Below are 15,132 nucleotides of genomic sequence, written 5' to 3'. Positions count from 1 at the left end.
AATTTCCTATACTAGCAAAGTGTGGGGATTTATTTCTTCCAAGTCAATGAAATTTGTTCCTAGGAATTATGTATAGATTTCATGAAAGAATTAATGTATTCTGGGGAAAATCTAGTCAGGTCCACTTCAGGTAAGTTGATCCAGTCCACTGGGTTTGGCTCTTTTTTTCTTTTTCCACTTGTTTAATAGTCATTTATTCCTTTAGTTGAACAACTTCTACACACAATCATAATGTATGAATTTTTTTCCTTTATTGGGTATAAATGAATTTAATTCTCAAGTTTTTATGAGCCTGCTTCGGATTATTTCTTGGAAATCAATGAACTGACTCTTGAAATTGCTGGAGGAAAAAAAAATCAGTTAAGGGAGGTTATCAATTAAGACTTTAAAATTGAAACACCTGTTTAAGTCAGCAAACCCAGAATTCGAAGAGTAAGGGCAATTCCTCCTCCATATTCAATTTCACCCTGGAAAACAGCAGCCTAGTCTATGGGATAATATTAATAGGAATGAAACAATGAAACATGGTAATATACTTAATTGATGACCCAACTCTGCGGAATGATAAGATTTGGGGGTTGTTTGACCAAGGAGAGAAAAATAGCCACACGACATAACTCACTTTTAGTAGTCTTATAGGAGTTGCCCAAGATGACTTGAATGAGCAAGTACTTTGAAATAGACAATCATACATTTGCCCACGTGGCTTGAGGATTCAAAGTGGTTGTAAACTAGCATTAAGTACTTTGAAATATTGATCAGGACTCAGGACTTTTTCTAACCTTGCGAATACTTAGCAAAACGCCACCAGCTCACGCTGCGCGCTCTAGCATGATACTAACTTACAAACCTTAAGGTAAACAATGAATACTAACCCCATGTTTCAAAAATATATTGGCATACATGTTACAGAATACTGTTGCAACAAGTTCAAAATGCTTTATTCCCTGGAGCCACATGATTAAACCAGCATTCACTCTTAATGTGAACTTATAGGATACTGTGGAAACTTTTTATTTTAGTTTGTAAAAGAAACCTCTTGTAACAAATGTCTTATTCTGAAAATGGGTAGCATTTGGGGATTTGTTTTTCCCTTTCAGAAGCAGCAATTATACAAATCAAACACTGGCTTAAATTTTAAAATGTGGGCTTGAAAACTGAATGCATATTACCATGATATTGGGTTAGGATCTCCTCCCCACATCTTAAGCAAAATCCAGTCTTTAAAAGTTTATACTGCCACACTCCAAAAAATCCCAACTACTTTTAAGTAAGCTACCAGAGCATTACATTATCCCAATGAAGTTGTAGGTTTTGACACATGCACCAAAACAAATCTACAGGGCTAGTTCTAGCACTCCTCTTTTAAAGAATTTATTTGACACCTATTATACCACATAGCATATTTTAAATACTGACATGTAACTCCCTAATAAGATAAAGCAAGACAGAAAGTTTATCTTATTAGAAACAAGATACACCATCACTTATTGTCTTTAAACATTATTGCACTTTAACTTCCATAATTTGACAAAGCATTCATGAAATAATCTGCAGACTAATTTTAACAGACAAATAACACCTTTATGCAGACATGACTGTCCTAAATTGTTTATTAGGTATAATTTTACAAACATCATACTTATATTAGCGGTAACGGTGGAGCTGGAGAGTATTGCGCCTTGTCCAAGCTGCACGTTGAGAACCATCAATAGTGTGGTGGAACTTGTGGTCCTTTCCAAGGCCATGACTCTTCAGATGTTAGGCCGCGCATCTCCCTGTGCTTGTGGACTGGTTTAGTGATCCACTGGGTGTCAGGATTTCTTCTGATAGTTTTACGGAAAGGATCAATGAGGATAACCTCAAAAAATTTGTATGTGGAATCTTTGCCAACCCAGTAAGAATTCAGGACTCTCAGAAACCCACAGGGGCGTCCAGCTCGCTCCTCAGCAACGGACTGAAGCCTTCCATCAAACTTTAGCTGGTTAACACCATGATGGACTGGCTTGCCATACGTCGCACTCTTAGGCACTGGGTGTTTGCGGCCACCGCAAAGCATACGAATCCTGTTTATGACATAACCTTGCTTGGCCTTGTACACGAGTCTGCGCGCTTTGTTCGACCAGGTGGAGCGGGGAGCCCTGTGGAGCGGGGAGCCCTGTGGAGCGGGGAGCCCTGTAGAGCGCGGAGAGCTGGCGATACTGCCAGCATCGGACTCTCAGAAGAAAGCGCATCACATCCGATTGTTTCTTCCTCCATAGCTCCTGGATATACTTGTATGCGCCTATCTTGGCTCACCTGATGGCTGCCACCAGACGTAAAGGCTGGGTTTGGCTCTTTATCAAAGCATTGAAGATATTTGTTATCTATAAGACAAATCAAGAGAAAATATTTGGTGTCCAAATATTTAAAAGGCATGCTTTCATATAGGCAAACTTGAGTTCTGTTTAGTCCTGTTTTTCACTTAAAAAGATAATGTTTCTGGAAATCAATTAGCAATTTCATGGTATAAATATTTAGACTCTATCTCTATCTATCTATCTATCTATCTATCTATCTATCTATCTATCTATCATCTATCTGTTCCCCTCCATCAAGTAAACTGTGGACATGGTCCATCAAAGTGCAATTTACAAAGAACCAATTACCAAGTACAATTTGCTAGTTAAACACAAGAGAATTTTATTTTATTAGTGAACCTCCTGATTTAGTGCAACTCTATAAGCTAATGAGTTTTTAAAATCTCATGAGATTCTATGAACTCAGACAAAAATGGATACTGCAATATTATGGCTTAATGAATTATTTTCATGTATTGTTGGACTACATTTAGCAGTAATGAGTGATCTGAACTGATTTGTGTTACTGTCTTAAAGGAAAGTAAATATAGTTGTCATCTTTATTATTGCTACTGAGTTTTCAATATATACTTCTCTTTTTTCTCCCTCTATTTCTCTTTCTCTCCCTCTCTCTTTCTGTTTGTCTCTTCATGTGCATTTGTGCATACATATATGCACACACATCACCTAGTGACTTGATAAAATCTAGAAATCTGAATCTAATTTTAACCTGTGAGAGTTTCCATTTTCATTGTCATGGAAATTTGAAAATCATTTAGCATCTTAAATTGCCTATTAAACTGTAGTGGGTTCTTTATAAAAATTATAGCAAAATGTGCTTATGATGAAGCCTAATAAATTTGACTTCTTTATCTTTAAGTATTACTAAAATGTTTCTAGTTGCTAGTCACTTGTCCCTAGATTAGTATGTATAGTGTTTTAGAAGTGGATTTGGAAAAATTTAGTTTTTAATTGGCTGCAGTTCAACTTCATAATTTCTGTGAATAATGAGCAATTATCTAATAATTTAACAAATCAGAGATCAAACTATAAACTCTTTCCTAATGACTTAGTCAAAATATTGCCTCAACTTCTTTCCAGGAAAATAGTTCAAGGAAACTTTGAGGAACTACATGTTGTCTCTAATTTACATACTAAGTTGATAAATTGCTGTTTATCTCTAGAGAAGGGTATGGCATATGATACAAGAATCTGATATGTTCACAGATCATTCTTTCCCCTTTTTATGTCTAAAATATATTTTGACCTTATTAATCTATGCAATGAGAAATGAACTAACTGGATTTGTTAAAAAACTGATACTTGTTCTAATGCAAAACACTGAAATGTGCACTGTTTCAATAATTTGAGATAATTTTAGAGCAGTCCTTACTGTCTTTCATCACATAAGCTATACCTAAGTTTTTATTTTAAAATGAATTGATTTGATCTGATGGCTGCGTGCATATTCTTCCTGATCTTTCCCATTCTGTGCCAAACTTCCCTTCAAAACTGTGTGAAAACAGCTTCTCAACAGTTTCTACATATAATTCTAGCATTCTCAACTTACAGTTTACACACTGATACTTGTTTCAGTAATATTTATATTTGTTAGCATCTAAGTTTATATTTCTATGTTGTATGTTTATATTTGCTCCCATTTATTAATTATAGTTAGTAATTATTTCTAGTACTTTTGTGATCTACATTGGGACTTTGTGGTTATTGTGACAGAGGTCTCCTTAGGACTATACTCATTACAGACTCAATTTTAATACACTTCATTTGTGAACTGGGGACATCTGCTTGACCTGATTCAGTAGAGTTATGTTTACTAAATGAAATGGCATATACAAAAACTGCTATGTAAATCAAGGCTATAGTAGAAAAAAGGAGACTGAAAAGGAGCAGGAAGAGCTATGTGGAACACGGAAGCCATTGCTTCTCTTTCACATGATCAGCAGTGGAAGGGTGTTGACTTTTCCTTCACTGTCTTAAGCCAGTGATTATAAATGATGAGTTAGGTCAGGAATGAAGTGTTTTCAGCTTCTTAGACTCACTGCCTTGAAACCTCCCATTACATCTTGTTCTAGAAGGATTCCTACTAGGTTCCTCACCACTGAGCCTTGGGTAATGCTATTGCCTAGGAGATCAGTGCAGGCAGGACTGGGGAAGGGGAAAATGTGTATTCTGTATTCTCCCTTTTTTCCTTTGCATTTTCCTTTTAAACATTCTGCTTCTCTGGTTCCTAAAACCCTCTTGAAATGTTTCATTTGTGATTTTCCTACAGGGGCAGGACTCCTATAAGCTGAACCTCCTCCCCTTTCCTTCTCTTTGTTAAAGTTCCTCTGTCCTTCATGCCATTCTTAAGGTGGCATAAAGAAATAATGTTTTGATCCATATATAAGTACTGGGTTAAACAAAGCTAAATGTGGTTGGTTTTTCTATCTTTCAAAGTATGATTTGACTAGGTTTTTAATGTAATAAAATATACTCAGAATCTCTGAAGAAGGTAAAACAAAGATTTTCTGTAACTTATTTGGCTATAGATCCTTTTTCTAAATATTTCCTGGTGCTTTCTTAGTATACTGCTAGACTTAGAAAAATGTCCCAATTCTTAGCCTAGGCCATCAGTTTTTCTCTGGTCTGAACACAGGAAATTCTCTTGTTCATCATGGAAACAACTTCAATGTGTGTTGTCCTCTAAGTTTCAGACACTTTTATTCTTGCATTACCCTTCTTTCTATTTCTTTCCTCAAAAGTGCCTTTCTTGACCATGCCTGACCAAATCCTGCATATTCTCTGGAGTACATTTCATGCACAATATCTTCTATGTAGCTTTCTCTAATCTCCTGAAGAGGATGCTTTCTCTTCTGCTTCTTAAGGAAAATTATTTTGGTTTTTACTTTTTCAGCAGCAGACATGTAAAAATGTTGGAAAAACATGTTCACTCACTTGCAGTAATTATATAATAATTGAAGGAAATCCTGGAGAAAAATGCAGATTTTACTCATGATTCTATCACTAGCATAAACACTATTAATTTTATTGTATCTTTCCTCTTATTTTATGCCCATACACATTTTTAAAGTTTTTTAAAAATCAGGATTATTTAATGTATTCTACTTAATTCTAGTTTTCAATAAATTTTGAGCATTCACCCATATCAAAATAGTCTGCAATATAGATTTAATACTTGCATTTAATTTTATTGTTACGACAATGATAATCATTAATTATATGATGAGTATTTACTATATGTCTGACTCTGTGTTATATAGTATACATAAATTATTCAATTTGATTCCCCCAATATCCTTCTCTAAGGTAGGTGTTATCGCCATTGAACAGATGAGAAAATAGTTGTTAAAGAAATTAAGTATCTTGTCTAGGATTGCAAAACTGGCAAGCTCTGGGTCACAATTCAAATACTTCTACTCATTGCTCCAAAGTCTTACACCAGTTATTATTGACTCCATTTGTTTTATATGGAAATTAACTTAAGCCATTTTCTACTCTTGGACATTTAGGTCATACTCAATATTTTCACTGCTGTTATTAAAAAGAAAAAAATGTGATTAATATTCTGTTAGAACAATCTTTGCATGCATCTGTGATTATTTCATTTGAATAAATTCTTAGCAGTGAAATTGTATAGTTATGAGTATTATGAATATTTCATGACTATTGATATCTAAAATATGCCTCCCAAGTTTTTAGAGTTTTTTTTTGTTGTTGTTGGTTTTTTTTTTTTTTTTTTTTTTTTTTTTTTTTTTTGGTCAATCCACTTAACAACTAATTTAGGGCTTGGCAAAATAATAGTGGTCAACACAATACTTGGGAAATTGACCCATGGTGGGGATTTTAGGGAAAAGGAAATCAGTGAGCCAATCTATCTGAGCCTTAAGATGCCCTTTGTATGGCAAAGTTATTCATTCTGTTTATGCAAAGAACATTTCCACCCACCTTGCCTCTTTGATCAAACAGTTTGAAACTGGAACCCTAATTTTGGGTAGTTGTTTTTAAAAGAAAATGGTGAAATTTGAACAATGATCATGTTTTTGAATGAATACATCTTGTACCAGCAGTGAAATTTTTAGAGAACTCTCTTTGAATCTTTCCACTACTAAATTTCCTGTGTGGTACATGCTGAGGCAGATAGTTATTATAAAAAAATTACTATATAACATTGACAGATTACTGAAGTGCAAATTATCAGGATTCAATAACCCAAATGATGCTTGAACTGAGGACTGGTATCCTTTTACAGCTTTTCCTAGAATACCAAGGGCAGAACTTACCCAGGGCATTCTTCAAAGACCAGCATCACGGTTTGTCAGGATGCAGAAAAACTGTGGAACCATCTACATTTTTAAACCCTTTTCTCGGCATTACATAATCTCTTTGAAATGTAAGAAATCACTTACCTTTTTAATTATGAAGCAATTTTGGATCAGCATGTCATTAATAATTCATTTTAAGGTTTATTTAATGCCTATTTAATGAGAACAATTTACAGATAAATTTAAACATAGCCTATTCAACAAATAACACCATTTAATTTAAATGAATTAATAATGTATGAAAAACATGTGTTTTTTAAAAATTAAGATTTGGATTGAGGATCATATCTCTCTGGGTCGGCTATGCACTAAACAGTTTCCAACTTCAGTGAACCCAGGATAGCTTTCCTTATTGCTCAGGCAAATGGCTCAGACAGGTCAGAAGAAGACTCAACAAATCCTAAAGTCTTAGAATTCACATTTTTTTTTCTAATTTTAGAAAGGCAATACAACATACATTACTTACTGCCTTCAGGGGAATCTGGAGAAACCTTGTTGTCAAACATATTATTTTTGCAATATGAGTCACAAGAAGCAGATAATATACAATGAGGAAAAGAGCTTGTGTGCATTAGTCAGCTTTTTGTTGCTGTGGCCAAAAGACCTGACAAAAACAACTGAGAGGAGAAAAATTTTATTTTGGTTTATGGTTTTAAGGATTCAGTACATGGTCAACTGACTCCATTGCTCAGGACTCAAGATAAGGCAGAAGGGTATGGGAGAGGGAAGGAGCTCAGGACATGTCACACAGGAAGCAGAGAGAGCTTGAGTGTAAGAGATATATAATCCCCAAGGGCAGGTCCCAGTGCCTAATTCCATCATCCAAATCCTACAGTTGCTACTCATTAATCCATTCAAATTACTAATCAATCAAATGGATTAATCTACCAGTTAGGTTATAGCTCTCATAGTCAAATCATTTAACCTTTGACTATCTCTACATTGTCTCACACATGAGCTTTTGGGGCACACCTCATATCCAAACGATAACATGATGGAAGGGAAATTAGAATAAAAATTTTCAATCTGGGGAGGAGCAGGAGTGGTTTCTGGATCTATTCCTTAAGAAACACACACACACACACACACACACACACACACACACACACACACACACATACAAGCGAACTGAGAAGGATGAAATGAAGGCACAAAGAAAACCATGTCAATGTTTAATGGGGGGTTAACTTCCAGCAGTTTATGCCATAGTAAGACTCGTGACTTAAAGGCTCAGGTTCTGATCCTATAGTCTTTAGTACCTACTGCCCCTTGTTCCTAAAAAGTAAGGTTACTTTTTATTAGAGAGGACACTAGCTCTTCTAGACCAAGAGGTTCAACTGAGAAAACCACTGCTCTGGTTCAGTGAAACACCTCCCTCCCCTGCACTATGCCATGCTCTTTTGCAGAAATGGTTGTTCACCAGCACTTGTTCTGTAGTGTCTGCTCATGTAGGAAAAACCTCTCTTGAGCTTTGCTGTCCAAGAGTTTCTAGAGATTTGAGAAAGCTTCCTGTCTACTCAAAGCTGTCATCAGGAGCTGATGTTAATCTGAATCTATAAGCTAAGACCATGTAAAACCCTTGAAAGAGACTTATTCTGGAAAGGATGAAAAGGATAATGTTGTTCTCTGTTTCCATCAGTAGCTATAAGAGATGGTCGAAGTTTGTGAATTGTTTCTTCTGAATGCATATTCTCACAGGGTCATTCAGAAAGACCAAGTGGAATGCATGCAGAGGGGGGTTAAATTGAAGGACTCTACAAACACTTCTGTTTTGAAACTGCAGATAAAAGCAATACCTGTTCTAACACAGTGAAGATTGATAGGCAAACATGGTCGTCAAAGAGAAAAAAAACTATACCAGTGTGAGGGAAGTACTTTATTATTTTGAAGAATAAGTTTTGAGATTATCTACAAATAGATAATACTGATAGCAAGGCTTTGGGGTAATTTTTGGAAGCAATTAGATGAGACCATTTTGAGAAATAGAAGGAAACAAGATAAATTATTTTATTATTTTTATTATTATCATTATCTTAGGATTACAAGGGTTTATTGAATGTCAGTCAATAATGTGCAGAAATTGAATTTAGTTTTGCTGAATTGAAACTGATATAATTGTCATGTATATTATCAATGTGAAAAAAACCTTAGTTTTATTAAGAATTAACACTCTACATAGAAAAGAATGATATTAAAATGGTAAGGTAAAAATATGACTATCATATCTAATATACATTTTCATTTGATCTACCATAGGTATTTCACATATAATAGACTGCCCCCTTACCACATTCTAAAAGATAGTTACTGATACAGATTGAAGAAACCACATGGAAACTCTATTTATGCTCTTTTAAAGGTGTTGCCAGATATTTGTGGTACAAAAGACCTGAAATGAGTTTGGCATAGTAAAACATACACCTAAAAGCATGAGAAAGTAAAGAAAAACTGTTTAGTACAAGCTACACAGAAATCAAATCTTGGAACATACGTGAGAATTTTAAATCCATTGCTTCCTAGTTAAGCTTTCACTGGATGTACAAGATAGAGAAATGAATAAACATCAGAAACTTGAATTTTGATTTTAGGAAAACCATGATTTTACATTGCAGCCACTTTTCCAAGGGTGACATTAATCTATGCAAGCTGTTTCCATTTTCCAAAAGAGCTATTTCATTTCCAAGAAGATTCATTAGCCATTTTCTTGCCTGCTAAGTCCATATTTATTTTGAAATATTAAGTCTGTTTCTTTCTACCATGGCAATGAAACTTATTACATAAATCCCCAAATTGTCAGGGTTGGTTGAATCTCTAAGAGCCCCAACACTGGAAGTGAGATCTAAATCTGGCAACAGCATTTAATAACGTAAGGTGGGTGACTATCTGGTGCTGTTTTTGTGTTACAGTTTGATTTAAAAAAGAGCTGACAAACCCAAGATCATTGGAATTTTTTTGTTTTTATTTTGGCCAGTCAGTTGAAATCCCTATCACCCTCTAATCTCAAGAACTGCTTGGCAAGGATACCATCTCATTTGACTAATTTATTCCCCTTCATGTTAGGGTGTAAACAGGGAATTTTTTTTTAATGAAGATTCCCAGCTTTCCAGGATCTTATGGCACCTGAGGATCACAATAGGAAATGATCCTTGCTGCAGCTGCATGTGATGTCTATTCGGTGTGTTTTGTTTGTAGAACTTTGGTGTTAAGGGATCTCCCATTATGACCTATTTTGTACCCTAGACTGGAAAAGTTATTCTCCACTCTTCCCCTGAGTTCTGCTTAGAGACAATAGAAGAATAAACACTTGGCAACTACAGACTTAACGGTTAACTCATGGGCAAAGAGATGCGAGAGATGGGAGTTTTATATGAACTAATATTAAAAGAGAACAACTGCACCGTTTCTCCTGAAAGCATGTTATGTGCTCAGGAAGGATTTGTTGAGTGCATCCTGGGGACTAAGTCCTGTACTGGATTGTGACAGGCAAAACTCTAATGGAAACTGATGACAAATCTGGATAAAGGCTGAGGATCACTGAAGACAGACAACACAGAAGGAAATAAGTTAATCTGCAAAATAATTTCAGAAATGATATAGAAGTTAAAAATGTGGCTCCCTGGTTAAGTGCCCCTAGGTTCAATCCTCAGTACCAAATAAAGAAATACATAGGTAAGTGACATGTAGAAGTTTACTTCTGGGTAGACTGTTCTTCCAATGCAACAACTGGAAAAAAAGTGAATAAATCTTAAGATCATTTCTAAAATGACACTGTAGACTGGTTGGTTGCAGTCGCGGAGCAAGCTGGCGACTGAGCCAGGCTGCCTACATCGCGGAGGTAGGCAGCGGGCAGATAACCCACCCAGCCAGCAGGCCAAGGACAGGCGTCATAACTGAGTGACCCCGCATGACCCCTGCACCTAGGTCGGTGCCATCACTGGTTGGTCGTAGTCGTGGAGCAAGCTGCCACTTGCATAGTGGAGGTAGCAGGCGGGCACCCAACCCACCTGCCTTGCGGAGCGGGGCGGCAGGTAGCCAACCTGCCCAACCACCAGGCCAAATACAGACGCCACCACTGAACAACCTGGCCAGACCATGTTGAGGTTTGTCCTCATCACGGAGCTAGCCAGAGGCTTCTTTATAGACTGGTGCAGGCATTTTGAATTACTCCTGAGGGTGTGGCCATCATCATTGGAAGGGCAACTCCCTTCCTAAGACACCTATAGGAGGCTAGAAGACCTTTGACAAGACCCAGGAGCCAAGAAGAGGAGGTATTGAGAGACTCAGGACCAACTCAGAGCCACCAGGGAATGTATCCCACCTGAAGGCCACCATACGCAGAAGACCAGCTTCCTAGTGCAGCACTGCATTATCAAGTTCCTCCAAGACTTCAGGCTACTGAAGAACTAAGAGGTGAGTTACTGGAAATCTACAGAGACAGTATTAGTCAATAGAGAAAATGTGCAATATCCCAGAGTTTCACTACCAGAGGGGTAGATACCTGAGCAATATGAGAAAACAAGAGAAGAAAATGTCCCAAACAAACCTAGATGGTATAGCAATAATATCCAATGACAGCATGGCAGAAGAAATGTCAGAAAGGGAGTTCAGAATGTACATAATCAAAACGATCAGGGAAGCAAATGAGGAGATGAAAGAGCAAATGCAGGCATTGAATGATCGCAACAATCAACAGTTAAAATAGCAAATACAGGAAGAAAAAAATCATTTCAATAAAGAGTTAGAGATATTGAAAAAAACAAACAAACAGAAATCCTTGAAATGAAGGAGACAATAAAACAAATTAAAAACTCCATAGAAAGCATAACCAATAGTGTAGAACACCTGGAAGACAGAATATCTTCAGATATTGAAGAAAAAATATTTAATCTTGAAAAAAAAGTTGACCAAACAGAGAAGACAGTAAGAAACCATGAACAGAATCTATGGGATATCATGAAAAGGCCAAATTTAAGAATTATTAGGATTGAGGAAGGCTTAGAGAAAGAAACCAAAGGAATGAACAATCTATTCAATGAAATAATATCAGAAAATTTCCCAAATCTGAAGAATGAAATAGAAACTCAAGTACAAGAGGTGTATAGGACTCCAAATACACAAAATTACAACAGACCCACACCAAGGCACATTATAAAAAAAATACCTAACATACAAAATAAAGACAGAATTTTAAAGACCACGAGAGAAAATAATCAAATAACATTCGGGGGAAACCTATACAGATATAAGCAGATTTTTCAATCCAGACCCCAAAAGCTAGAAGGGCCTGGAACAACATTTTTCAAGCTTTGAAAGAAAATGGATGCCAACCAAGAATCTTTTTAAAAAAATTCTTTTATTATTGTAAACAAATGGGATACATGTTGTTTCTCTGTTTGTACATGGAGTCAAGGCATACCATTTGTGTAATCATAAATTTACATAGGGCAATGATGTTTGATTCATTCTGTTATTATTTTCCCTTCCCCCCAACCCCTCCCACCCCTCATTTCCCTCTATACAGTCCTTCCTTCCTCCATTCTTACCACCCTCCTTATCCCTAACCCTAAACCTAACCCTAACCCTAACGCTAATCCCTCCCACCCCCCATTATATGTCCTCATCCACTTATCAGCGAGATCATTAGTCCTTTAGTTTTTTGACTTATCTCACTTAGCATGATATTCTCCAATTTCATCCATTTGCCTGCAAATGCCATAATTTTATCATTCTTCATGGCGGAGTAATATTCCATTGTATATATATACCACAGTTTCTTTATCCATTCATCAACTGAAGGGCATCTAGGTTGGTTTCACAATCTGGCTATGGTGAATTGAGCAGCAATGAACATTGATGTGGCTGTATCTCTGTAGTATGCTGATTTTAAGTCTTTTGGGTATAGGCCAAGGAGTAGGATAGCTGGGTCAAATGGTGGTTCCATTCCAAGGTTTCTGAGGAATCTCCATACTGCTTTCTAGAGTGACTGCACTAATTTGCAACCCTATAGCAATGTATGAGTGTACCTTTTTCCCCACATCCTCTCCAACACCTATTGTTGCTTGTGTTCTTGATAATCACCATTCTAATTGGGGTGAGATGAAATCTTAGGGTAGTTTTGATTTGCATTTCTCTTATTACTAGAGATGTTGCTGCCTGCAAGAGACTCATCACATAGAAAGAGATTCCCACAGACTAAAGGTGAAAGGATGGGGAAAAGCATACCATGCACATGGACACAGTAAAAATGCCAGAATATCCATCCTCATATCAGATAATGTGGACTTCAAGTCAAAGTTAGTCAGCAGGGATAAAGAAGGACATTTCATACTGCTTAAGGAAAGCATAAATTAGCAAGACATAACAATCATAAATATCTATGCCCCAAACAGTGGCTCATCAATATACGTCAAACAAATCCTTCTCAATGCCAGAAATCAAATAGACTACACCACAATAATACTAGGTGATTTTAACACACCTCTCTCACCACTGGACAGATCCTCCAAACAAAAATTGAACAAAGAAACCGTAGATCTCAATAACACAATCAATAATTTAGACTTAATGGACATTTATAGAATACACCATCCAACAAAGAGCGAATACACTTTCTTCTCAGCAGCACATGGATCCTTCTCTAAAATAGACCATATTTTATGCCACAAAGCTACTGTTAGCAAATACAAGAAGATAGAGATAGTTCTTGTATTCTAACATATCATAATGGATTGACATTAGAGATAAATGACAGAATAAAAAACAGAAACTACTCCAACACCTGGAGATTAAATAATATGTTATTGTATGCTGAATGGATAACAAAAGATATCAGGAAGGAAATTAAAAAATTCTTAGAAGTAAATGAGAACAAAAAAAATAACATATCAAAATCTCTGGGACACTATGAAAGCAGTTCTTAGAGGAAAATTTATTTCATGATGTGCATTCAATAAAAGAAGAAAAAAATCAACAAATAAATGAACTACCACTATGGCTAAAAGCCCTAGAAAAAGAAGAACAGAGCAACACCAAAAGTAGTAGAAGACATGAAATAGTTAAAATCAGAGCTGAAATCAACGAAATTGAAAGAAAAGAAACAATCGAAAAAATTGACAAAATAAATGGTTCTTGAAAAAATAAAAAAATTGATAAACCCTTAGCCACACTAACAAAGAGAAGAAGAGAGAAAACCCAAATTACTAAAATTCGGAATGAACAAGGAAATATCACAACAGGCATGATTGAAATACAAAACATAATTAGAAGCTATTTGAAAATCTATACTGCAATAAAATAGAAAATCTTGAAGACATCAACAGGTTTCTAGAGACATACGAATTACATAAACTGAATGAGGAGGACATACACAATTTAAATAGATGAATTTCAAGTAATGAAATAGAAGAAGTCATCAAAAGGCTACCAACAAAGAAAAGTCCAGGACCAGATGGATTCTCAGCCGAGTTCTACAAAACCTTTGAAGAATAGCTCATTCTGATACTTCTCAAAGTATTTCATGAAATAGAAGAGGAGGGAACCCTCCCAAACTCATTCTATGAAGTCAATATCACCATGATACCTAAACCAGACAGAGACACATAGAGGAAAGGAAATTTCAGACCAATATCCTTAATGAACATTGATGCAAAAATTCTCAACAAAATCTTAGCAAATCGCATACAAAAATATATTAAAAAGATAGTGCACCACCATCAAGTAGGTTTTATCCCAGGGATGCAAGGTTGGTTCAACATCCAGAAATCAATAAATGTAATTCACCATATCAATAGACTTAAAGTCAAGAATCACATGATTATTTCAATAGATGCAGAAAAAGCATTTGATAAAATACACCATTCCTTCATGCTCAAAACACTGGAAAAAATTACGATAGTGGGAATATTTCTTAATATTGTAAAGGCCATTTATGCTAAGCCCATGGCCAATATCATTCTAAATGGTGAAAAACTGAAAGCATTCCCCCTAAAACCTGGAACAAGGCAGAGATACCCTCTTTCACCACTTCTATTCAACATTGTCCTCTAAACTCCAGCCAGAGCAATTAGACCAAAGAAATTAAAGGGATACTAATAGGAAAAGAAGAACTCAAACTATCCCTATTTGCTGATGACATGATTATATATTTAGAGGAACCCGAAAATTCCAACAGAAAACTTTTAGAACTCATAAGTGAATTCAGTAAAATAGCAGGATATAAGATTAATGCTCATAAATCCAATGCATTTTTATACATAAGTGATGAATCTTCAGAAAGAGAAGTTAGGAGAACTACCCCCTTCACAACAGCTTGGAAAAAAATAAAATATTTGGGAATCAATCTCACAAAGAGGTGAAAGACCTCTACAATGAGAACTACAGAACACTAAAGAAAGAAATTAAAGAAAACCTTAGAATATAGAAAGATCTCCCATGTTCTTGGATAGGCAGAA

At 35.9% G+C, this 15,132-nt stretch overlaps 1 protein-coding gene across 1 annotated transcript; it reads right to left on the bottom strand.

Moving 5' to 3' along the window:
- Nucleotides 1-1,647: 1,647 nt before the first annotated feature.
- Nucleotides 1,648-10,794, bottom strand: LOC124964167 (60S ribosomal protein L15-like). The gene is given in 4 exon segments (XM_047524033.1): nt 1,648-1,756; nt 1,758-2,121; nt 2,156-2,288; nt 10,618-10,794. Coding segments are annotated over 4 exon segments (783 nt in total).
- Nucleotides 10,795-15,132: the final 4,338 nt, after the last annotated feature.

Source organism: Sciurus carolinensis, chromosome 14 (genome assembly GCF_902686445.1).
Source record: "Sciurus carolinensis chromosome 14, mSciCar1.2, whole genome shotgun sequence".
NCBI lineage: Eukaryota > Metazoa > Chordata > Mammalia > Rodentia > Sciuridae > Sciurus > Sciurus carolinensis.
The sequence above is the reverse complement of the archived record's forward strand: the minus strand, read 5'-3'. Positions and strand labels throughout refer to the sequence as shown.